General features: G+C 47.3%; 2 protein-coding genes across 5 annotated transcripts in view; one reads left to right on the top strand and one right to left on the bottom strand.

Moving 5' to 3' along the window:
• EPG5 (ectopic P-granules 5 autophagy tethering factor) overlaps positions 1 to 5684 on the top strand; it is a 50990-nt gene extending 45306 nt beyond the window's left edge. For all 3 annotated transcript variants that reach the window (XM_083816034.1, XM_083816033.1, XM_083816035.1), the window contains 3 exons: positions 1015 to 1230; positions 2162 to 2276; positions 3755 to 5684. In XM_083816034.1, the coding sequence (XP_083672160.1) occupies positions 1015 to 1230; positions 2162 to 2276; positions 3755 to 3937 (514 nt within the window). In that variant the 3' untranslated portion in view covers positions 3938 to 5684. The remainder of the gene's footprint in view (positions 1 to 1014; positions 1231 to 2161; positions 2277 to 3754) is intronic.
• Positions 5685 to 5817: 133 nt separating this feature from the next.
• SIGLEC15 (sialic acid binding Ig like lectin 15) lies at positions 5818 to 15786 on the bottom strand. Of its 2 annotated transcripts, XM_083816038.1 has the most exons (6): positions 15591 to 15786; positions 13352 to 13735; positions 11064 to 11420; positions 10067 to 10097; positions 8759 to 8890; positions 5818 to 8660 (listed from the first exon to the last, which is right to left on the bottom strand). In XM_083816038.1, exons 1-5 carry the CDS (start codon positions 15697 to 15699, stop codon positions 8794 to 8796), a joined length of 978 nt encoding a protein of 325 aa, XP_083672164.1. In that variant the 5' UTR covers positions 15700 to 15786; the 3' UTR covers positions 5818 to 8660; positions 8759 to 8793. The 2 variants fall into 2 exon arrangements, with proteins under 2 accessions (XP_083672164.1, XP_083672163.1); XM_083816037.1 differs by having other exon boundaries at positions 5818 to 8890; positions 15591 to 15785.
• Positions 15787 to 25852: the final 10066 nt, after the last annotated feature.

Here is a 25852-nt window from a genome sequence, read left to right as displayed (position 1 = left end):
GTGGGGTGCCCAAAATTAGAGGTCTGCGTTGCTGTAAAACAACTTACTAGGTGGTTGGCTTCTGATGAGGAAAGGACAGAGGGCTCTAGGTAGCTGTGGGGTTAAAACAATAATACGGTATGGTATATAACAACTGTATATACAGTTGCTGCTGAAATTACTAGAATTTAGCTAACGTGATGAATATTTTTAATATTAATGTTGATAATATTTATTTCTGTGAAAGAACATATTGGGAAAGTACACATTCCCTCTTGTTTCTTGAAATTCAAAGAGTGCTTTGTCTGTTGCGGGTACCATATAGTTGTAGTAAACTATTACCAAAGCGGAAAGAAGGCAGCAGAGCCACCTTACAGGGCAAATTACAACTTGTCCTAAACATCAAAGCTGATGGTGTCTGGGATGGGAAATGACTGGGTAGAGTAGCTTGAGGATAGTCTGATGCAGAAAACTCGTGCCAGTGCTATGTGTGGAAAGTCTGAGTTCAAGTTAAACTGAATCTGCAAATTGTTTGGGAAAAGGTTAAAAATACCTCAGGGGAAGCTTGACTTTGTGCTTTGCTCAACAGAAGACCTCAGTGTTTCCTTTTTGAGGAGAGTCTAAATTGTTGTGGAAGCAATAGCTAGTGCTTCCTAATTTTTTTTGTCTGGTAAATAAAGGAAAGACAAACCCGAAGTACATACCCTTTATAACGAGTTTTAGAAAGATTTAAATCCGGTTATGGATGCAATATCTTCATTCTTAGATTTAAAGGCTAAAAGGAAGCGTTGTTATCTTACAGGCAGTGGAAACCTGCTAGCTGATGTTAGCATCAAGTCCGTTAAGTAATGGTTACATCAGTGTAATAATGGGGCATTACATAGTTATGCTGGTCTGATATAGTAAGATTAGCTGTCATTAATTTACTACCTTAATTCTTCATAGGCCTCATGGGGAGAGGCACAAACTTCTTAAACTATGCTTCCAACTTTTTGAATCTATATTTTGTTTTGTTTTTTAAATCTTAACCTACAGCTCAGCAAAGGAAGAAGCGAAGCTGTTTCTCTGGTGGCATAAAGCTATGCAGTTATCCTTGATTCAGATGGAGCAGGACGATGCCATTCTGATCGAATCTGTCATTCGGACACTGCTGTCCATCCAGGGCAGGCAGAGCCAGCTGGCTGAGGAGAGACTGACTTCTGGAATACTCGGTGCTATTGGGCTAGGCAGGAGGTCTCCTTTGTCACCCAGGTAAGGGTTAGAGGTGCAGTAAAGTAGTTCATGCATGATGACTTGTCGCTTAAAAAAAAAAAAAAGACCTGCAGCCTGGATCCAGGCAGCACAGGGCAATGTCAATTGTTCTGAATTCCAGCTATTACCACATCTGTAATGTCATATGGACCCATCACAGAAAAACCGTAGTGAGTGTTTGAATGTGGTTAAGAAATGCATGTGAACTTCTGTAAAGTTTATAGTGGAACAGGAAAGAAAGTGCAGTTGGGATTCCGGCTTAATGTCCGTTTCTAGTGAAGTTCTGGTTGACATCACAGGAATTTTCAATGATCACATGCATGTTGCCTTTTCTATCTGAACCTTCAGTTGCTGGAAAATATTAAGAGAAATTCAAAGATATGTATGCTTGCTTGTTACTTTTTTCCTTTCTGAAGAGAGACAAACTTTGTCTCTTAGGTATCAAAGTGGAGTTCGGCATGGAAAAAAAAAAGGAAAAATATGTAAATGTTTATGGAACACCAATTGAGCACAATACTTCATAAACAAAAAGTTGTTTAAGGCCTGCTGGGGTGCCATCCTTTTGAAATTGCTCTGGAATCTTAATCATGTTCAAGTCAGTTTTCGGTTTGGATGATGTGGGTATTTCAAAGGCTGTAAAATGAAAGAAGGAGCATTTTGGATGTGATGTCAAGGCTGCAGATAAGCTTAGGTCACATGTAACATTTCATATGTATGGTAGAGCGTTACCTGCTAGCATATATGATGATATACTATGAAGTATATATTACAGTGATCCTGCTTTCTTAATGCATTGAAAAATGATCTTGTAAAGGCTTCACAATACTACTCATGCAAGAGATCTCTCACAGGACAGAACTTCCAGTTTATCTGCTGCTGAGGACTTGCAAACCTGATGCCACCTTCTCTCTGTTCTTTTTCCCTGTTCAAGGTTTCGTGTGGTTGCCCGCAGTTTGTCTGCCTTCCTCCTGGTGCAGATTCCTGCAGAGAGTCAAGTCCGCCTGAAAGCAGGGTCAGAACCAAAGCTGTCGCAGAAGGCCCAGCAGGTAGGGTGTGCCAGTCGTTGGCTTCTTGAAATGTCCTCTTTCTGTGCTAGCTCAGCTTGTGGGGTGAGGCTTTTGAGCCACTGCAGGCATTGCTTCCACCAAGCCATGCTCTCAACTTGTTGGTTTTATTCGCTGCTAAATGCCCCCAGTCTCTTCTTGTTGCTGCTTTACATTTGAATTTCTGAATTTCAGAAATAGTTTATTGCTCTCATTTGTGTTCTCAAGGAAAGGAATGTATCATAAACTCATGTAAGGTTTTGCTATATTTTGCAGCAATCACCATCATGGAATTTGCCAGAGATGAGGCCAGGTTCAGTATAGGGGTCTAAAAGCATTCCTGGGGCCTGCCTGTGCTGCCCTGGGTGAAAGTTCATATGTACCAGTTTATCTCTTGTGCAAGGTAAAATGTGATGTCTTGAAACATCTTTGTGTGGAATCTGCACCACTGCTTTACCGTGTTGTTTGCCATGAACCTGGGAGCTGGCACACCAGCGTGCAGCTGATGGGTGGCAAATTACTAAATTGTGGTCGTAGGACCGTGTGTCTGACTCCTGGGCTAAAGTGATCCTAGGCTGAATGCAAGTAAAATTGTTTGTTTAGAAAATTTTTTATAACCTTCTATATTAATACAAATATGTTAGTTTCTAATCTTGCATGTTAAAAAGGTGCAGATAAGCTTGTCTGTAAACCCTGAGTTCAGAAACTTTGAAACATAGTGGGTACAAGGAATTTAAAAGAAATGGAAAAGGTAATGCAGCTCTGATTGTCCTGCTTTAAGTGGTGAAGCAGGAGCGTGTTCATACAAACACTTGTTTGTGAAGGCAGGGCTTAAAAGTCCTATTGCAAATTAGCATTGTTTCTTTGTCATGTGCACTGACCGTGTTATTGTTTCAGTAGGTGCATAAGGAGGAATGAGGAGTTGATTAGAAACAAAACCAAAATAAATTATTTGGTATAACTTGCTCTTTTTTTCTCAGAAATAAATGAAATTTGTTCAGCTATTCTTCCAACGTTTGCCCTAGGTGGTACTGACAGCATAGGTATTTACATATAAGTTTACACTTGATGTCGTCTCTGTAATATTATTAATGTGAGCAAAATAATACTTTTATAAGTCAAAGATTCTTAACAAGAATAACTTGAAGGGAATAGTTGTGTGTTGCAATTTGTATTTTGGTGTGGTTTCCCTAAAATGATGTCTTCAGTTCATGAAGTACATATAGGACAATATTTATAACAATCAGAGCAAGCCTTGAATAGAACATTTGTTGTTTATCTTAGGGTGGGGACAGCTTGAAAAATGAGGTGGCTTGAAGCAAAATTATGCGACTGTATCTTTACAAATGTTTGTTCAAAATACACCAGGATCTCTAGTAGATAAGGATCTTCCAGTGGAGTTGTTCTTCTGGTGGCTCATGAACTGATTGGTTATGGACCAAAATACACACAGCTAACAGCATTTTCCCTTCTGTCTGTAGGCACTGACTGCTCTTGAATCTATGGCATCAAACAAACAATACATGGATTACCACGAGCAGCTCTCCCAGGCTTCTCTGTTCATCAAGCATCCAGAACATTGTCTTCAAGATGGCAATAATCTCTTGGCTCTCCTTATTAACACTCTGTACCCAGAAGTGCATTATTTGGACTGCATACGATAGCGGCACTGAGCTCACAAAATCATCATGCGATGCTGATTCCTCTGGTTTACATGTAGTTATTGCACAAGTAATTTTTACCTTCAGAGTCCCACTTAACCAAGTCAGAAGTGTGGATGGGAACTGCACGCTGGCAAGTTTTACTCTCTTTGAGGTTTTCTCCTTCCTTTAAAGCTCTTATGATATTTAGGCCTGTGGATTTGCTCAGTTTTTGTTGACTGAAAGCAATTGAATACCTTCCTGGGTATGGTGTGCCTCTGAGAGGAGGTTACCAACATTCAAGTCATTCGACAGCAAAGCTCGTCGTTGTTTCTTGTAGCATCTTACATTTTTGCTTTGTGCCTTTTTCGTTTTCAGTGTCAACGCTTAAGCCAGTGCGAAGTGAAGGGTGGGTTGTGTATAAAAGAGGTTTCCTCTCTCTTAGCCAGGATACCTCTAAATCGTGTGTGTGTGTGTTGGGAGACTTCTGAAGTTCCTGTATTTGAAAAGATAGTATTTTAAATTTTGACTTTTTGATATTCCACAGAACTCTAGTTAAAAGGCATGCCTACAATCTTCTCCCACACCTGTAAATACAAACTAAAATTTGAACTAAAGGACTTTAGCTTTTTCTGATTTTCTAAGTATTAGTGAGTCTGCCTCCATACTGCTTGATTAAACACAAGTAATTTCTGGCCATGTTTTAAGCCAGGCAATGCCTAAAGACTGATTTTCTTTCTGGATCCCCAGAGTCTGTGTGGGAAACAGTTATGTTCTTGTCAGATAATAATGTGTAACTCTGAAAATCTGGTTGTTTAGGAAATAATGGCTTACTAAGTGGACACCACTTAAGTTTATTCATTTCTTCCTAGCTGGGCATGCCATAGCAGGATTTTAGATGACACTGTGAAAAGCTATTTAGCTTGTATTTAATTAGGTGGACGCTTGTTAAAATTCTATTACCAAAGCACGAACCATGGGCCTGTAAATCTGTTGTTTCAGCTGAATGATCACTGGTTTTGTTGGGTTGTCTATTGCACCTTGACAGCAGAAAATGAATTTCCCTGGTTGCTTGCCTAATGTTGGCCATTTCGTCACATTTCATCACTGATCTCTTTGAGGTGCCCAAGGTCCTGCAGTCCCAATCTATACGCCTGTATGAAGGTATGAAGGATCAACAATAGCTTCTCTTCCTGCACTAATTGTGCCTTTCTGTTTAGAACATGGCTGCATGTTAAAACATTTGTTCGGGTCCCCGGGGGAAGGAAGTGTACTACCTACTGTCTGTTCAATAATGGATTGCTTTGCAGTGTTGCTCTTAACTGTGATTTTGGTGCTGGAAAACAAACCACCTTTCTCTTCTTGACAAATCCTGCTAACTATCCAGTTGGGTCATTAGATCACCATCATCTTCATGTGGTCTTAGTTCTTTGCTCTATCTGCGAGCCTATATATATTTATATATATATGTATGTACATCTCTCTGTATATTAACCAGATCATGACGCAGCATGGACTTTAACAGACTCTTGGAAAATTCACACCTGGAAGAATACGTTCTGCTGCTTTTCCTGCCTGCCCAAAGACTTAAAAGCACTGGTTTTATTAGATATGTTATTGATCAGTTGTATAAAAATGTGAAGGAGTTGGGGATACATGTATTTGACATGCACTTTTAAAAGATGATGTTGTTTCAGCTGTTAAGTTTTTACAAATGTGTTTATAACATGCTATGTCTGCAAAGACCATGCAAAATAAAAATGAGAAATCAGTAATTTGTGAGAAATGCCATGATATTTTCAACTTGCTGGAAGAGACTCTATCTGATAAAACATGCCTGTTCTTGGAGATTAAGGTATGATGGAGGAATGCCATGCAGTTGCTCAGTTGATGGAGGTTTGGGGAGTTCTGGATTTAACAAGTACATGATACAACAGTCTGTTTTTGTGGCCAGAGCCCATGGGAAAACTCATCTATGTAATGGCAGAAATGATGATGCCATCTTACCAAAATTTCACAGCCCTCTGTGGCAGTGTTGTGTTAGGAACATGCCCTGGTTCTGTTCCTTCAACACTCAACAACTGATCCAGAATAGACAATAGAATTTGTTTTTTATCCCAAATGAGGAAGAAGCTGATAGTGTGGAAGGAAGTAGAGGAAAACTGTGCCTTCGGAGCTGGTGGTGCAGTATCCTTACTGAGGGCTTTGCTGTCAGCAAACTTCATTGACACAAATGTCACATCAGCTTGTCCTGACCATGGAAACAGCTTCTTTAAGAACTTACTGCTTAAATATATTAGAGGTGGTGGTGTTTTTTGTTTTGGTTTGTTTTTTTCCGTATCTAGGTCCAGTAATCCTGGTGGAAATGATTTACTTCAGTGCACGTCGTGGTTAAGACATCAAGTAATTCTGCAGTAGGTTTTTAGAAACAGAAAACTCAATGAGCTGATACTTTTGTTATGTGTGTCAGTGACAAACCATCGTGCTGGCTTCTCAGTGAACATTGTAGTGGTAAAAGTCTTGAACGCGTGCTTTCCTCAAAAGCAGGGCTGCATTTTTATCAGCTATCAGATCCACTGTCACAAATGTGTGCTTCAGGGCTTGGACTTCGTTCTCTGAATAGTGCTCAACAGAATTGACTTCTTGTTTCTTCTTTTATTACTGGAAAGAATTCTGCATTCTCAGCATCTCCCATCTTTCCCCTTACCCCACATTGCACAGTTGCTTGTTTGTACCTTAAATAGAACCAGGTGACAGTGGAAGAAAAACTGTTTTTTGCTGCTTTCCGTGTTGTAGATTGCAGTAGAAAGAGATGATATTGCAGTGTCAGCTGTTAAACTCACCTTTCGGTGCAGTTTGCTGGCAGTGGTCTGGGTAGGATGCTGATAACATGCAACGCGGCACACGTTGTGCATGCCAGGTGGCTATGGGGCATGACATTTGATGCTTCTGTTCGGACCCAAACTGCTGGTGCTGAAGTAGTTTTCAAGAGAAAAGTCCTGCAGCCCAGCTTCAGTCCCAGGCGCAGGTAGAAATGGGTTCTCTGTTCTCTGATGTTTGCTATAAATTCTGAGGGCTGAGGAATTCACTTCAGTTTGTCCAGTTACAATCTCTGAGGTCGCTTGCTTCCTGCGAAACCTGTCACGCTGAGCTTACCAGTCTGTAACTATACTGCCTGGTGTAACTTCCTTTTCCTCTTTTCATATGTTATATTTATTGAACCCGGCTTTGCCACTGCTGGGATTAAAAACTGGGATTTAAAAGATTTTTTTTCCCCCCTCTCATTATCCTGGCCAAGTCATTTGTAAGGTTGCCCTTTACTTTCCCAGCACTGATACTATGAAGAGCTGAACTTCAGCTCCCAGGCTAGGGGGTGAGCGTGGAAGGACCCCAGGCTTGGTGGCAGTGCAGTAGCAGGCTTGGGCTGGGGACGCCTGTTAGCAGAAGCAGGGCTGTTAGAAGAAGAGTTTTGGAGCTGCTGCACTGGGGTGATCTCACAGAGCACTGAATCTGATGATACAAACCTGAAGGTAAGTTCATGTCTGTCTTTTTTTCATTCTTTCTCCTTCTCTGTGCCAGCCTGTTGTTCTTTGCAGCCTTGCCCTGGGCCTCTGACTACCTGACTACGCTCCAGGCTGCCTCGTGCCACCCTGTGCCATAGTCTGAGGCTGTTCACCTCGCCTTGGAGGACATGGACAGCTGGGCTGGAGACGTGGCTGGGGAGGGTCAGTGGCTTTGAAATAAATTCTGGTGTGAAGTCACTAAGAAGTGCATGGTCAGGCCTTAAAGGAACTTTTTCACATAATGCAGAAATGGAAGCTGTTCTAAAGTAATTTTATATTTTTTTTTTGAAAAAAGTGTTTTCTGTTTTCCCTGGGGTAAAAAATGTTAGTAGACAACATAAATGTCTTGACTTCCTCCAGTTCCCCTCAAAATTCCTCATTCTCCTTCTATAACTGTTTCATTAGCAAAACCTCCTTGAGCTTACACAGTTACGATACGGTCTTTTTTCCAAAAAAAAAATCTGTATTGAGAAGCTGTTTTCACTGGGAAAAACAAAAAACACAAGATGGATCAACTGTACATGCACGTATTACAGAATTGTATCTATTTGTGCACTTATGTACAAATACAAACAGAGCTGGTGTAGTTTGTTTTGTTGGAATGTTTTCATACCATGTTTATTGCAGAGTATCAGAGCTTTGTTAGTGTGCACATGGGCTCGTGTACCAGGTACCCCTATCAGGAGCCACAGCAGAGTTGCAATACAGACCTCCCTTTGAATGTCTCGCTTTCAGCTCTGTCAGCTAACTGAAAACCTCTTTTCCTTTTTGCTTGGACTCCTCTTGAAAGTTAAGTTTTATACAAACTCTTCTGGAAGTTAAGGAATGATAATAATAAAAAACGACAAATTCCAGTAGCATTTTTCTTTACAGCTGGTATTTAGAACATAAAATAATTCACTTGCTGGCTCTAGGAATCTGCACATGTTTTGACAAGTGGAGTGGTGAAAACTTTTTTTTGAAGTAACATTTGATACATGCTAAAGCAAAAACGTGAGAAAATGGTAGACTTATCTGTTTGCTAAACACTCTCTGATGCAGGCTAGAAACATGAAGGTTGGTTAGAACTGGCATCTCATGGAAATCTGTTCTTTCAGCTCCACTCCTCTTTTATCTGTCTTCCCTTTGGAGGCTTCTGTTGTTTGTAAGTCACAGCAGAGATGGAAAACACGCACCTGCAAGGCCTGTATGACCATCTGCATCAGTCCACAGCAGTCTTACATGCAGCAGGAAAAGGCGCCGTAAGGCGGTCCAGCTTTGTACAGAGGGGACAGGAGCTCACCGTGCGAGGAGGTGTGTGTGGGACAGCCCGGGTGCTCAGCTGCATCGTGCCGTGGGTCTTTCTGTCGGCAAGCTCTGGCTGCTGCTGTGTCTGCGGTCAAAGTTTTCGTAGGTGGAGTCTTGCTGCTGTGGCCTGGTGGTGGAAGAAGTGAGAAAGGTGAGGACACGTTTCTGGCAGTGCTAGGCTTTATAAGTGGCTTCAGCTAGCTCTGAGTGTCCCCGCAATACTGTCTGGTACAGGTCCTGCCTTCTGCAGCAGGTGGCTTTCAGTGTCTGATATACAACCGGTGTTTTACATCCTTAAGCGTCTGGAATGAACCCTGCGCCCTCAGCACTAACTCCTGCTGCTCTTCTGCTGCTTCAGAGCCTCAGGAGGCTCTGGGATAAACCTCCTGAGAAGGGTCCCTGCAGAGCACGGAGGATCTTGGTTTTTAAGCTTTCATCTATGCGTGTATCTATACAAGCACAACCAAGGGTGCAGTATTGTTTAGACACGTATATCAGCAAAACCATGCTTTTGCTTATAATGATTTCAAAAGCAGCTGTAGGATTGAATTCCCTGTTGCCTCTTTGGCTGTAGCCTGACGCTGCATGCTCAAATGTCCTGCTCAGATGGCCATGTTTCTTGGGTGAGGTGGAAGGTGGCGGCACCACAGAGGCTGGAAGGGAGTGACTCCAGGCACATGTAATTATGCTGTTTCCGTATGTTTAACCTAAAAGTAGTCTCTTTTTTTTTTTGGCTCCCTCCCTCTCTAGCTTGGTCACTACAGCTGTCAGGAGTCCCCAGGAGCAGCGTTGTGCTGGGTGATGGGAAATGCCCGTGGTACTGTGGCAGCGTGTTACGGATGCTAGGCAGAGAACTGGGCCCTGCTACACCTGAGCTGTCTCTGGTGCGGGCTGTTTGGTACCTCCCTTATCTTTTTCCACACTTGGCAGAACTCACTAGCTCTGACATAGGCTCTCCTTCTGCCCCATCAGAGACTGGGGTTCTTCCTCTAGTTTAACGTGGCTTCCTATCACTCCCAGGGCCTGTGGGCCACCTAAACTTCTCGTCTCCTGCTTCTGCTGCACCCATGTACCGCTGTCTCTCCACGTTCCTTGTCCTCAAATCAGTTGACTCTGTTCTCAGTTGGTCCCCCAAACTTTGGTCCCTCGCACCAGCTTGCTTTGCCATCAGCCCTATCCTTGTCCTGGGAGCCTGCCGTCAGGCCCCAAGTAGTAGCCGAGACCAAGAATAAGCTGCGTTTCTCTCCTCGGCCATCTCCGCCTTCCTGCTGGGTAAGATGAATAGAAGGCAGGACGCGCTTACCGGGCCAGGCTGGTTGGGGCGGAGGAAGGACCTGTTAAATGAGAGGAGAGATGTGGGTTAGCAGTGCAGCGGGGATGAGCTGGGGGGCCAGGACTGCCCTGGAGCTGTAGGGAACCTGCACTAGATGATGACCGTGATACTGTGGTGAACGGGAGAAGATTTTTTGTGGTCTTTTATGGGTTCACCTCCACCAGGGTAGGAGTTAGGTGCTGGAGTATAAGGAGCAAAGTGTTTCTGGCTGATCTTACGGCTTCAGCAGCTGGAGGCAAGCGGTGGCTTTCACAAGGTGCTGACATCAGCCTGTCTCTGTGACATCAAGTCACAGCGACACGATGTCTCTGTGACCTGGGATGTGGAGTCAGAGGTACCTCCTGGCCACCTCCTCCCTGCACCAGAGCTCAGCAGGGAAGCTGGGCTGGCAGCTGGTGACCCTGGGACTCCTCTGGAGGTCTCTTCCCACCCTCATCTCCATCACCCTGGGGTTTCCCTGCTCTCGTGGCCCCAGCACAGTGGGGAGATGGGATTTCACTGATGGCTGGGAAGCGTGCGGATGGAGATGCCCTGGGGATTAAGAAGGTTGCCAACACGAGATCAAACCATTGCGTGGGGTGCAGCAGTGACAGATCCTGCCCGTGGGCTGCAGAAGAGGTTAGTAATCAGTCTGCTTAACAATGGTCTGGTTTTGTAGGCAGCAGGTTCTCTACTAATTGCACACTTGTTGGTTTATTAGCCTTTCACAGCCTGTTTAAAGATGCCATCGTGAGTGGGACCTCATGTCTGCACACTGTGACTAGGCCAGCTAGGAGGTCCCTCTTACTTGGTGTGTTAGATTTTCTGTCATGAACCCCATTTTTCTAGGGTGGAAACTAATATAATCACAGAACAGACGCCCTCCTCCCCCAGCACGTGCACCCTAACGTCTGACTTTATCTGCTGCGTCACGTTGTGGTTACCAGTCTGATGGAGAAAGACTGCCAAGGGAGACAGCGATGCGTACCTCTGGAGAACACGGTGAGGCTCAGTATCACCAGCAAAACGAGCACCTTAATTCCCAGCGGTACGAAAATGAGGATCATGAAGAAGGAGCTGTTGGACGCTCTGAACTTGTAGAAGTAGACGGCCCCCTCTGCTCTCCCGTGGCTGTTGACTGCCGTGCACGTGTACTTGCCGTCGTGCGTCAGGTACCGGAGCTCCTTGGTGACGCGGTGGCTCGTGCTCGTGACCGAGGTGAGGTTGCTGTGGTGGGGGCTGCTCCACGTCAGGGTGGGCGCTGGCTCCCCCTCGGCCGTGCAGCGGGCTTGGAAGGTGTGATCCCCGTTGGAGCTGACGGTGATGTTAATGATCCTGGGGGCAGCTGCGAAAATCACGGCAGAAGAGGGAAAATACATCAGGCTTCAAAGCCAGGTCTGGAGAGGGCAACCGTGGTGCCCTCCTGCTGGTGTCTCATGGCAGTTGCCTTGGTCTGTGACCTCCAGACCACACAAGGAGGGAACTGTTGGTGCAAACCCTTTGCTTGGTGCCTGAGACTTGCCAGATTTGGCAAATCAATGTCAAGGACCACTTCTGCTCTCTGCTACAACCTGTTTTTGATGTTCTCCAGCCCTGTAGCGACCACCCAACAGCTGGTGTAGCTCCGTGGTTGCTTTGAGGTAGCATACCGGTACTAGGGCAGGGCCGCTGATTTGTATCCTGTATTTGTAGCGTATGGGATTGTGTGACTGAGTGGTAGTCAAGAACATTTTTGGGGAATGCAGAAAGTTGAGAGTTACTCCTGAACTCATGATTTTGGATTTGCCTGCTGGGGAAGTGGGGCTAACGTGACCAAGCTTGTCTCACCCACCGGTCCTCTCCTGTTGGAACTGCTGACCTATTTCATGCACTTCACAAAGCCATTGTGAAAACTGAGGGGAGCTAAATGAATGTCCTTGTGGGGGAAAAGCAGGTGTTCAATATTGCTTTTTTCCACCTGCCAGATGAGACAGCAGAGGCACAGCTTGCAACCACCCGCAGTGCATCTCCTCCTGGCCTGTGGAGTGTTGTAATGCAGGAGGGGGTGAGGCTGGAGGACTGTGATCTGTAGGAGAGCTGTGTTAGTTGTGTGTGCCAGGGACCTGTGTTTTGGTGTTTAAACTGACCTTTAAAGCATTACTTAATCCCTGCCCTTTATTTACACTGTAGGGGCCCATTCCCAAAGCTGGCTGCAGCCTGGGCACCACACCTGCGTGGCGCCCGGTTATCGTTCCCGGCAGCCTCTGGGGGTCAGAGCTCGCTGCCACTCTATGGAGGGATATTTTGGAGTTGCCCCACGTGCAGGAGAGCCCTGGCTGTGCAGCACAGCCCAGGAGTAACCGAGCTCATCTTTGTGCCTCGCCTGGATGCCTGGGGTGCACGGCGGCTGCGAGGCAGTTTCACTTCACAAGCAGAATCCTCCAGCACACCCTGTCTCTGTGCTCTTGGCTGAGGTTTTGAGCCTGTTCCTGAGGCCGTGTACATCTATCTACCAGCGCTCGTTAGATCAGTGAGCACACCCGGAGAGGGGCTGAGAGCTCGCTGTAAGCAAAGCACATCGCAGCCCCAGGGGGTTGGCACGGCGCTGTGGGATCCCTGGGGATGGAGGGCACAGGCGGAGAGCTCTGATCTCTGCAGGAAATCCACCCCTGCTTGCTCTGCTCTGTCTGCCATGCTGAGCTGCTCTGAAATAAGGCAGGCTTTTGATTTTTTTTTTTTCTCTCTCAGCGGAGAATGCAAAATGTCCTGCTGCCATGTTGGCTTTCTGCACTGTGAGGAGGCGAAGTGAAGCTCCTCCTTGTGCCCTCTGATCTGATGAGCCCAAGGAGCTTGCAGGGGGTGATGGGGACTGCCAGTTCCCAGGTCTGATCTTTGTTGACCAGAGCAGGTTTTCAGGCAGTTTATACTTAACCTGTCCTGCTCCAGATCATTTTAGACCTATAGCACATGGGTGCCAGGTACCTTGTCTTCCCAAGCCCCTGCTGCCATCCAGGTCTGCTTGTGCTTGTATTTTCTTATCAGTTTCTGTGCTGTTTTATTCCTATTCCCTTCCTTGCATTGCATGCATCATCTCAGACTGGAAGACTACAATGAGGATTCCCTGCCAAAATGTTATAGATTTTCCCTGGGCTGACTGGAGCTAGAAAAGCCAATGCTTTGGAAGAACATCTCAGGTCACCTTCCGTTACCATCTCATCAGTTTCCACATCCTGGGGCTTTCCAACTTCCCTCTGGGTTGGCTTTGCCTCCTTTTTCTTACCAATCTGATTTTCTTACCAATCAAATGCAGCTTTATCCCATTCCTGCTTTCGTACTTGTCGTGGATGTCTCCGGAGAGCTCCACTCGGCAGAAATACCTCTCGCTGTCACTCCAGGTCAGATTGTCAATCCTGATGGAGAGGTCCTTGTGCCGGGGGTTGCCAAACAGTTTGTACTTGTTTTTGTAGCTGACAGCAGTCTTACAGAGCTCGCTGGCACTCTGGCTGGTGCACTTGAACACTACGGTGCCGTTGTAAGGTTCCTTGATCCTCCAAATGGCAGTGAGGGTCCGGTCAAAGGTTTTGTAAGGGTGTGTGAAGGTACAGGGCAGAACGACCATCTTCCCGAGCTCCCCGGTAACATCAGATGGGACGTGGATGGACCAGCCATTGGACTGCACACCTGCAAGCAAAAAGAGATGAAGGCTGACTTATCTGCAGTATTTAAGAGGGACATTGGTCATCCTTTCTGCATCTGCTCTGTTGTTGGTCAGAAAATGGATACTCTTGGACCCACCAAGGATTCTTCCCTGTGCAGAGGTCTTGCAGGTGATTACTGAGACCCAGTCTGATCACTTCTGTCTGGTGATGAAAGTGTCTTTCAACTGAACGAATGCTCCTCATCCTTGAAGTATGTAGGGAGAACTCAGATCTCATCCATTTCCCTTCCCCAGAAACCAAGAGCATCAACAAGCGGCGCTTGTAGGCAGCTCTTGCTGTATGGATATGTACATCTGTCAACTGTATCGCTAGTCACAACAGCTGTAGCACCAGACTGTGGCTTCAGGAATGTCTGCGGCTGCATTCCTGTCTTATAAAACCTACTGGGTGGCTTACTTGATCAGGAGGTTTCCCCTCCATAGCTGAGAATACTTGTGGAATAACGTGAAGGCCTTCTGTGAATAAATTGCTGACCTCCCTCTGATCTGTGGGCATTCAGCAGTCAGGTTAATCACCTGACTCCTACTGGTAAAAACAAAGAGCTCTATTGCCTTCTAACTTGTTCCCCATTGTTTATTCGGACACCACAAACTCATCTCTTTTCCCCACTGGTCAGCTGTATTTTGGGTGGTGTCAGTCCTCACGGTTCTCTGCCCATCTCTCTGATCAGGGGCAGGCTTGTGAGCACAGCAAATCCAGGGCTGCCACTGCTGTTGGTGTTCCTGGCATCCTGGGGGAGAGATGTGGCCAACCGTGGCTGCTTGGCCATGGCTTGGGTAGCTCCTGAGCGTGTCACTGTAACCCCGTGGCTTCGGAGAACTGCAGATTCTGGCTTTTCTGCCTTTTTTGGTTTGCATTTTTTTTACATTAACCGAAGAACACGACTCTTCTGGCACATAAACATCCCCTCACCTTCCACATGAGACATACTGTTAACAACAAGTGCTTCTTGTGTCACCAGCTCCGTTTATGTCTATTGAAACAGCCTGCCTGAAGGCCCTGCATTATGCGTGGAGGGATTAGTCAGCTTCTGGAGTATGATTTAACCTTAAAGCTTCAGCACGGCAGGTCTTCTATAGCTTCCTCTTGCTACTCATCCAGCCTCCATTTGTTCCTGGAGCTTGCTTTATGAGTAACAGGCAAGGTCATGAGCAAATAGCCTACACAAATTGGAAGAGGTAGCTCTCAAAAGGAGCTGTCAGGTAAGCAAATCTGCTAGCCATCAGTGGAAAGGATTTGAGGTCACGAACACAATAAGATTGAGAGCTAGAGACCATCACAGACGATCAACTGCTCTAGCAAACAAATTGACAGTATGTTTAACCACCTTCCATTTTCCATTGACTTTAATAGAACTAAGTATGTCCTTGAAGTTAACCATGAGCTTAAGTGCTCAGTGGAGCTGGAGCAAATTGCGTGTTGCATAACAACTCTTAGGAATGTGAAACAGTGCTTCTGCATGATGGTGAAAATGCTGCATCCAACGGGCAATGTAAGGGAAAGTTAGTTGAGGATAAAGTCCCTGCACAAGTTATAGAAGGAAAAAAAAAAAAAACAAAACAAAAAACAAACAAACAAACCAAAAAACCCCACAAAAAACAGGCAATACAGACCAAAAGCCCCTCTGACAATCGCTGAATCAAGCTTTTGAGTTTTTCCAGTATTCACCCAGGCACCTGACGTTTCAAGATCCTTTTAAGCAACGTGACGGACGTACTGTTCTCAGAGCTCGTTACAAGCAGTTCCCCCGGCACACTGACTAGAACAGGAAGAAAAGCCCTGACCAGACAGGGAACTGTAGCAAGCTCAGAACTCACCCCTCTTGAAGGTGGAAAGGAGGCACAGAAGAGATAAACTGAACTCTCTCATGCTGGTTGATGTTCTCCACGGGAGTGTATCAGCAAACCAGGACTGTCTCTGCTGCATCTGAGCTGCTGCTCTCGCTGTCCCAAAAGGTTTTTCCAGGGATGGCGGAAGCTGTGGTTTTCCCCTCCTTGGAGGGAATGAGTGGTCCGGCTGAACCAGCTCTGGGTTCAGATATTAATAGTTCTGTGGTCAGTCATGTGAAAAAGAGAGCAGAGGGAATCAGGACGTTATCTTCCAGCTAAGGGATGGGGACCGCAGGCTGGGGCTGCAAACACTCGCTCTGTGTGTGTGATGGGACGGAAGGGACCGGCTTTCAGGAAGCCCTTGCAATCTGCAATGGGTAGTGGCAAGACCTTCTCCTCACTCGAGGCAGTTCAACAGGGAAGCTGCAAGCCAACTGTGCTTTACCCCTTGTACTTGCTGGCTGTTGTCATCCCTGGGTGTGAAACACCCCGAGCAGGCACAGGGCCTCGGTTATGACCTGTCTGGCAGTGTCCCCGGGTACCCTGCTCTGAGACACGAGTCGTTCCCCTCCTTGTTGTCATCCTGCGTCTGCAATAAGCTGAGCTCCAGCTCCTGCCCAGAACCCTTGCGCAAATGCTCTTTGTTAAAAGCTAAACCCAGAAGGGAACATGCTGTGCGGTTTGCTAGTCCGTGAGCTTGGGGCTCACGAAGCCCCAGCTTCAGGTAGTGACCCCGTGACGTGAAGTTGAATCTTGGAGCGTTTATTCCCTGTCTGTGCTTAGCTTGAGGTTTGCTGCTCTGCTTCTGGCCGGGGGAAGGGGTGATGCCTGGCTGCCCCTTCTCATTGTGGGGCCCTGCTGCCTCTCTCCTGTTCGGGGGCAGCATCAGCTGCAGGATTTGGGAGCAGACAGCAGCGGCTGTGCAGCCACTGGAGGGCTCCCTGCACCAAGGTAAGAGGGTGCTGCTTGCAGCTGCTGCCGCCTTCTCCCTGCCCACAGCCGGTGCCTTTCCCCCAGCACTGATGCCAGGGCTCCCCTCTGCTCTCTCTCTGTGTGCTCCCTTCTAACCTGGCGTGCAAATGCCTCCAGAAAGGGACTTTGGGATCTGGTAGGATAAGGCCTGTTTGCTGCTTTCCGAACCCTTTTTGTGCTCTGATCAAAATCAGTTGCTCTCCGAGTGCCTGCAAAGTGAGGGTGACTTCTCTTTTCCTGGACTTCTTGGAGGAGAGCGCCTAACTATTATTTACTGGGGCTTGGCCCTGCCACTATGCAGCGGATGATGGTGTTGCTTCAACACGTGGCTCAGGGCCCAGCTCCGTCCCCTTGCACATCCCCCTGGAGCAGAGGGAGCAAGGTGTAGTGCTGCCATAAGTGCGGCTGTTGGCAGAGAAACCTGAGGGTGTGAGAGGTGGAAACAGTAAATAAGAGACCCGCACCCGTATGTCATCTGTTACGTGCCTATTCTGCCTTCCCCGTTTTTCTCCATATGCTGTTTGATTTTTGTCCCTTTGATGCAAGCTTTCTGGTGCTGTGGCTCTGCCTAAGCGTGTCACTGCTCTTGGCACACTGGGTCTCAGTGGACCGAAGCAAAAGGTTAAAGTGAAGCACGTTGCTACAGTGGAGCAGAAATTATCGATGTAAGGAGTAGCTGCAGTTGACAGCATGAACCTCTCCCTCAGTCCTGTTTTACTCCAGCTTCTTCCAGGCAAATATCTGGTAAATCGATGCACCATTTATGAATCTTCTGGGGTTTATCTGATTTTATTTTCCCATCCTGAGATAGCTATTTGTAAGGAAGCGTTCTTAACATTTGAAAATAGGAAGTTGAAAATCCTTAGCCAAAATGTTTGAAAACAATTTGGAACAGACAAAAATTTTTGTAAACAACAGGCACGAAAAATGCAGAGAAATTTCGTGCGGAAGGGGAAAAACTTGTTTTTCAAATTCCTTTCTGAAAAGTTATTTCCTCAAGCCTAATTTGCATTGTTTTTTAAAAAAAAGTGCTCTTTTGTTCTAAAATTGTTTACTTTGCTGACAACGTGCACTATGACGAGTGCGTGCAGCCTCTTGTATTTAAGCCATGTGTTGGAACATGCCTGGTGGTCAGGAGTTAATGCTTTGGGCAGCTGGAATTGCACAGTGTCTGCAGCAGTCAAGGGTTGTGCCCGTGGTGTAAATGAGGATGTAGCCCAGCTTAAGATGCTTGGGATGGGTTTTTCTAGGGACTCGTCTGATGCTTGGGTACCAACGTCTGGTGTCCATTGCTGAGTGCTGTGTGCACTGATAGAGTTGTGTCTTGCACAGGCTACATGGCTTCCTGAACCTTTGTTTGTAAATAGAGACACCAGGAATACCTTTATCTTTTCTCTCACACTTTTCAGCAGACAAACTGCAATTGTCTTTTGTCATACTAGTGTTCTTAGGCTTATTAAAAACCCTGACAGTGCAACATACATAAATAAGAAACCATCCCTAATATACAGCATCTTGTTTCCGCTTAGCTGAGGAGTGTGCAGCCCAGGTAAACAGCCAAGCAGATGAAAGATATTTTTTTCTCCCCCAAAAATTCTTCAAGCAATAGTCTCTGCTCTCAGGCTGTGATTTAGGTTTTCTCAGAGGGTCACAGCAAAGGTGCCAGTCTGAAGTAAAATGGAAAGCAGTGTCTTGTCCTTCTCTCCTGTAAGACGCTTCTCAGGCAGCTGTGCTAGCAGCAGGGGAGCTTGACTCAGTTTTCTTCTTGCCTGGAACCAGTGGGGTTGTTCACCATGTTTCAGGCAATCACACTTGCATAAATTCACCGAGTGTGATTCGACTTAAAGCCTGTCTTTCAGAGCAGCATTTTGCTAACGTAACTTGTTTAACTGCCGTGATGTGCACAAAGGCACCTTGATTCGCAAGGCACAAGCTGGGGTTGGGTGTGAAGAAACGGTCCTAGTCAGCTTCTGTTGATGCCCTGTGGTTCACAGACTGTTACCTGGGGCCTTTTCTTCCACTTCTGTGCTTCGGTGTGGTGCCTGAATGCATGGACTCCGTGACAAAGGATGCACGGCCCTGTAACTATCTCCACTTTCCAGGCTTCCTTCTTAAGGATCACAGAAACTGGAGTGTTTCAGGGACTTGTTGTAGGCACTATATGGCCTGTGCCTAGTTGTTCCTTAACCAACTCTCTTAGCGGCAGCAACTTTTCCCTCCTTAAGGGCCATCGATCAATCCAAACGGGTCGCTTGCTTTTCCATGTTAGCTGGATGGTTGCTGCCTGTCAATGGCCCTTAATGAAAATGCGTCTGCAGCACGAGGCCCCACTGACTTAAGACATCTTGACCCCACAATGTGCAAGGCACTGATAACACATAGGGGGAGTATGGGTTAGCTGACCTTCTGGCCCTTTGAAACTCAGTTGTTTTTGCACTTTGCTTTGATTTCTGCATACCCCCTACGCCTATAATACTAAACACAGGGGCTATCACAGGCCATTGTGAGGGCCAATCTTTCTTTACTTGATTTTTTTTTTTTTACAGTTCCTCTTGAGATGACCCGGCCCCCCAACAATTAAAACAATTGGCCTTTTGTGCTAGCCCCACCGTGACACGCGAGGGTAAAGCGTCCACCAACAGCCACATCTCGTGGGTCTCTGTTCCTACATCGTACCGGTTATCGTGGGGTTAGCGGTTTCCGTAGGTCACGACAATTTCCTACAGCCGCGTTTCCAGTCGCCAGGTGTCGCAACAGAATCCCCCGCGCGGCAGGGTTCTCCACCCGACGGCCCAAAACATTCGACAACCGACCCAGAAATGTTATTTGGGGCTCGGTGGCTCCCTGCTTTATGGCTGCAAATGAAGCATCTGAGTTGTTAGTGTCTGGGATCCTTCTTATAGCGCGCAATACTGATGCTTTCACTTGCTCAGAGCATTGTTTATCCACTTGCGCTTGTGGGGTAGCACGCGCCCCTGCTCCCATTAATTCCTCCATCCCAATAGGACTCCCCACTGTTAAATTGTCCATTGCTTGAGCTATAGCCTGATTGCTGAACTTTAAGTATGTAGCGATCAAATGTAGGCCAATGGCAAGTCCTCAGCCAAGGAAAGAGAAACCTCTGTCGTGCTGCCGATGCTACGGCCAGCTCATGGCATGCTCTTCATCACCTGATGGTCCCCGTTACCTTTACGGCTGCATCTGGCCTTTCAAATAATCCTGTTTTTTTTGAAGGCCAGCTTTGGAAGATGGGGCCCTTTAGCTTTGTAAGAAGCTGCTCCGGCCACCCTGCGTGCTGCTGCACCAAGCTCTGCATTCAGCTGCTGTGATGGGAGCACCCGTCTGGTCTTGGGGTTGCGACGTGTGCCCAGCTTGCTCAGGCAGCTGGAGATGGGCACGGCAGAGCTCATGCTCCTGACCCCATGTTCCTTCCTCTTCCTCTGTGCAGGTGCACCTGTGCCTTTGCTGATAACGTACCTGCTGCTACAAGGACCAGACTGGAGCCGTTTGTTCCCCCCCACCCCCCGAGTCTTAATTCCAGCTCCAAGATTTTCTACTTCAATTACTACAGCGGCATCTGCAAGTCCTTCCCCTCTTCATTCAAGCGTGCCAGTCTGTACATGTTCGACGCAAAAGCATTATGCTTTGTCAAATCTGGCACCCTTCCCCGAGGGGACTGGACATACAAAGTAGCTGGGAGGTGAAGCTGGAGGCCCAGAGGAATTTTCCCTTGTAGTTTCTGCCAGCTGAGCAGGGAGAAAGCTGAGCCACACTGACTTTCTTGGAGGTGCCATGGGCTGTGGATCTCTCCTGTGCATCTGCTTGATCCTTGCTGAGCTGAAGGAAAAAAAAAACAACAGCAAAGCAGCTGGAGTGCAAAGGGAGAGATGGGGTGGAGGGTGTCAAGCCAGGCACCCTTCCTGCAGGTGACACTGATCCTGCTTCTTGGCACAGAGCACCGCTGCTGAACACGGTCACTGCTGCGTCAAGCTCCTGCTGATCCAATTTGGATGTCCTGCAGGTTCAGTTGCTTGCCTACGGTGTTGGCTTAGCCCTTTACAAATGCTCCTGACCTGGGAAACTCTCCTGCTTGCCATAGTGTCACCTCAGCATCTTGGGCTGTTCCATCACCGAAGTTGCAGCAGTGAATTGATGAGCAGCAGCGGGGGTGCTGGTGAACCTCCCCCTGTCACCTCCTTTGAATGTCAGCTACAGAAAGTTACGTGTGTATTCGGGTACTTCTCACCTAGCACACAATTGCTGTAGCAAAAACATAGCTCCCATCTGCTTATGGGAAGGATGTCATGGATAGAGGAAGAAATAGGAAGCATCTCTGGTAAGATGTCTGACTCCTACAGTCCTCTTTGTGTACTGAGATGGAGAACAGGTCTGATTTCCCAGAGCCCTGTGGTTCTGTCTCCCTGCTGGCTGTTCAAAGCCTCTGTGCCACAAGCGGGAAGAATAGGGCTTGGGCTGTGTGCGTACAGGCACATGGCACAGGGACATGGTTTGCTCAACTTTGCCCGTACCAAGGTAAGTCAAAGCCATATGAGAGAACGAGCCTGAGGCCATGACAACACATGCACATCTTCTTCAGGCAGCACCAGAGTTCAGGGTAATCCAACCTTTTGTTATAGACTTACAGATTTTAAAGTGGGACTGTTTCACCTCAGCACTGGGCTTGGTCCTAAGCTTAACTAATAGTGTGGGTACACCTGATTTAATTGCCCCAAAATGCCTGAGGTGACCTTTCAGAGTGACAACCTTAGAGACCTTTGACTCACAAACCTCTTAGGTGTGAACCTGCTTAAAGACGGTGATGGAAAATTTTAAGCTTGAACCCAGTGCTCCTCAGACCTGAGCGAGCTTACTAACCACTGACTGTCCTTCCCCCTGCCCCAGACATGCTCTCATGCAACTAATAATGCCAAACGATGAGTGTCTTTCCTAGGACAGAGCGCTCGTGCAGGTACCTCCTTGATAAAGGTCTTGTCTGGAGTCTCAGTGGCACACGCGGGGTTTTGGCCAAGCTGGGCAGGCACTGCCCAGGGTTCATTTCCCTGTGCTGGTCAGTACCAAAGGTCTGTTCTGTGTGACGTGAGAATTAATCTGAGTAAGGAGGTGAGCCAGCCGGCAAAAGGGAGACACTAGATCTGCCTTTTAACCTAATCTGAGTGACGTGCCTGATTAAAGACACTTGAACTGCCAGCCCCCAGTTCCTACTGTACCCCGAAATGGGGCTGTGGAGGTTTATGTGCTCTGTCTGTCCTTGTTGGATGAGCGCAGATGGTGATTTAAAAGACTTAAGCTTCTTCAAGGCTGTTCCCCAAGATGGGACGTATTCCCTCGCAGTGTGGGCCAATACCTCCATCGTTCCGCGTGGTGTCAGCAGCAGGTCCTGAACTTTCCCTTAGCACGTCACTCCTGGCCAGTGAAGCAGGCGGACTGATGGATGGGCTGAGCTCTGGGCAACACCACCTCTGCGGTGTCGCATCCTGTAGACTCAAAGCAGATTCGAAAGCATTTCAGCTTAGATCTGTGGCGCTGAGTAGAAACTCGCCTGTTAAGGATGTAGCTCTCTACCTTTTTTCACTTGGTCCGCACTCTGCCTTGCCTCAAATCCCATACCCAGCCTGTTTAGACTGAAGCTCAGTATGGCATCTTCTCAAACACACACACACACAAACCAAAAACAAACAAAAAATACAAAAACTTAAGATTTTGTTGTCCTATTTGGTTCTTAGTCTCTGGCAGTCTGTAATGTTTCTTTTATCCAAATGCAGAATGTAACTTCTTTTAACCTTAGCTCCTGAAGTTGTCACATACCTGAAATGCAATCAAGACCTGGACTGTTTGGTCATTTCCCCTTGCTCGCTGTCAGACTTCAGCTGAATTTCTCCTCCTGGCGTTACCTGCAGCTTTATATTGGCAGAGCTGCTCTGAGTGCTCCTCAGCTTGCTCACTTGCTAGTGCCAGCCAGAGGTTCTCCATGCTCTGTGGGCATCTAGCTGTCATGTCTGCTCCTAAAAACAGCCAAACGCAAGTGTGTGAAAGGCATCGCTTTCAAGATTTTGTCGAAAGGACAAAGATGACCACTGTATTACCTAACCTGACCTTGTATGTAACTTCTAATACACCACGCGTTGTTTTCATCCATTCTCTCCTCAAATGAATTCCAAATACCAGCGTTTGAGCTGGACATCGGGTTACCATGTGTGGAGTAAGGGAAGGAGGGAGGGGAGGCACGGTGCCCCCAGCCACGCTGGGAAAACCTCACAGGAGGGGTGAGCTGCGGACGTGGAGCCAAGCTGCTGAGGTAACAAACGAGGCAAGGCTGGGCGATCGCTGTGATGAACTGCATCCGGAAACTATGTTCTTTGACAGCCTTGACCTGATTGTCCTGGGATTTTCTACATTGCAGATGTGAGTCATAGGCAAAGGAACATGTATTTCAAGGGCATCGCGGACCCTTCTGCCTTTAAGGGGACCACGACAAACAGGTCGCAGTGCGTGACTGTAGGTACTGCTGAAAGAGGTGGCCTTCACTTCTCAGCAGATCCTCCCATGGCAGGATCAGTTCCTTTCTGGCTGGGACAGGAGTTAGGTGAAACGAAGGGAGCATCCTTGCTTGCCCTGATGGAGTGACCTGCATCGGAAGAAGCAGCAGCAATCATTTTTGCTGTCTCTGGCAAGGGTTTCCCAGAAGGCAAGCTGATGATGGGGTTGTTTTGCTGTTTTATTTGGGGTTGTTCTTCTAAAGTTCAGCTTGCTGAGAGGTTCTGATATCTTAATTGATGCAGACAGCAGGGCTAAAAAGGACATAGTGTTAGAACATTACTGCCTGCATGTTTATTCTTTAACCTCACCTCAGGAAACATCTGGTAGCAAATGAACGTGTAGGGGCAATAAATGGCAAACTGCTTTCAGCACTTCTCCAGCGTGTGTCCTGTCTTCAGATCGTGCCACTTACTCGTGCCTGTGCTGGGAGGCGTCCACGGCTGGTGGTTTCCCTTCCCGTGGTGGTGGGGCTGGGATCTGCCAGCTTGGAAGGTCCCAGCCGTGAGGTGCCAGGAAGAGGCGTGTGAGCAGTGGCGCATAAAAGCAGTTATTTTTGCTTCCTCTGATCTCTGATAACAGGGAAGTGTTCCCAAACAGCCAGGGCTAACGCTTTTAGTACAATGTAACCTTTACTTAATTGCTCTATTGCCATAACCTTGCATGGCCCTTTAGATACCAAGTGTGATAAGGCTGCTGCCCAGGGGAGCTCACGCTCATTTAGGGTGATGGATTGTGACATGGACTCTTGGGATTACGACTGGAGGCTGGTAACGTGGAGGAGAAGTGTTTTGGGCAGTGCATTGTTCTTATCAGTTCTCACCACACGTGGGGGCGAAGAAAACAATAGATCAATTTGCATCACTTCATACGCCCTGCTCACAGCATCTGTACGAGTGGCTGTGTCCCCCGTGGGACCTTGCTGACAGCTTTGTGTTCCTGCCAAGGAAAGGTTGGAAACCGAGGCTGCACCAGAGGAGGGAAGCTGCTCAATGCAGAGGGGGTGAAAAGTGGGATGCTGAGGAAATGCAGTTGGAAAGTGATTTGAAAAGGGAATGCAACTTGGGGCTGGGTGAAGAAAGTGCTGTGGTGTCAGAGAACAGCCCCCTTCGTGGTGTGTGAGTCTAGGGCATGGTCCCTCTTGGAAAGAGATTGCCTTAAAGCACAGTAGGACAGAGCTGGGACATGAAAGATGAAATTTGGTCGTGCTCCAAAGTAAATGAAATACTGGTGTTTCCAAGCTGGAAATTGGATAAAGCAGGTGGGGAGGAGAATATGCTGGTTGGGATTGGACGTGATGAGTAGAACGAGGAGTTACAGCGCTTCTTGGCATGTGGGGCAGGCAGGTTTCACACAGATCCCTGTTACGCATGTGACATCCCCACAGACCCTCCCTAAGTCAAGCAGAGAGGCTCTGCAGCCCCAAAGGCTGGAGATAAACTTTCTGGGGTTTCCACAATCCATTGCGATGGTATGAGCTCGTCTGTGCGTGTTTGAAGATCACTGTACATCTTTGTAGCGTGTCTTTAAGTACCTAAGGAGTGAAAAAATGCATAGCCCTGGATATCCTATATTGTAGTTTTCTTCAGTGAGATGGGAAGGGGGGGGTTCTCTTGCTGTTAGGAAGCTAGGTGACTAACGCTGTCCACAGCCAGGCTCTGAAGGGGTAGGCTGGAGGTGACCCTCATAGAGGGGGGCTTTGATCTAGCCCACGTTGGTGAACAGAGCCACCAGAAGGCATTACTTACCCTGTAACTGGTAATCACACTGTGGGAAGATCAGGCTGTGATTTAGTAAGAGGGGAAAGAACAGTCACATGCCTTCTCCGAGGTGCAATCACTCACCTGCCTCTTGGGCTTGATTATTTTGAATAATCAGGCCTCTGGCCCCCTTTCTGTTTGAGTGTGTAAGTCATTCGCAGTTATCCTTTGAATGCTTTTGGATGGCTTCCCAGAAGAATTTACATCCTGGATGGTTTGTGATTTGTGTGAAAGCAGCTGCCCTCCCCAGCATCGGTGTGTAGCTGCGTCTCCCGTGATCACCAGAAATTAGGCTCAGAGCGTTTGAGGAGCCCACGAGCGATGCCACATGCCTGAAGTCGGAGGTGGTTGGGTGCGTTTCATTCGGTGCAGCTGCAGGTAAAAGCACAGGCTTCCCTGAGTCTTACAAATAGCCGTCATTCTGTGAAAGGACAATGGAACAAATGAGCTCGTGGGACTTGCCAGTGTGATTATCGGTTGCGCAGCAAATGGGCCCGCTCTTACCTCCGTGGCTCAATTACGTAAATGCACAACATAGCAGTTAGCGGCCCCCCTCCGGGAGGCTTGTTGTAACAACAATGTGCCTCTGCGCATTTCTTGTCACATTCCTCTGCCCGTAGTGTAGGCTTCAAGTCCCCTGGCTCGCCGTGTGCTTCCAGCTGGAAGGACGGCACTGGTTTTGCGTGGTTAGCCTGTGTGAGTCTTGGGAATCCCTGCTTGTTCGCAAAATTACCACCCCGGGAGGCAGGAAAGCGTTAGAGCTGCTGCTTCCAGCTACACTGGACAGAAGCTGCTGGGTGGTTTGACTTGCTGTGAAGGATCTTTGCATGAGATCCCAGCAGAGTTTAGGCTGGAGCTGTGAGGATTGCAGCCCCCTTGTGTAATTCCCTCCTTAGCACCTGCTGCTCCTGAGCCTTGCTTGCGCTTGACAGAGGTTTGGAGGTCGGAGACCGCTTCAGCTTC

This window comes from Anser anser (genome assembly GCF_964211835.1).
Source record: "Anser anser genome assembly, chromosome: Z".
Classification (NCBI taxonomy): domain Eukaryota; kingdom Metazoa; phylum Chordata; class Aves; order Anseriformes; family Anatidae; genus Anser; species Anser anser.
Note: the sequence above shows the minus strand (reverse complement) of the source record. Positions and strands in the feature narration are given on the sequence as shown.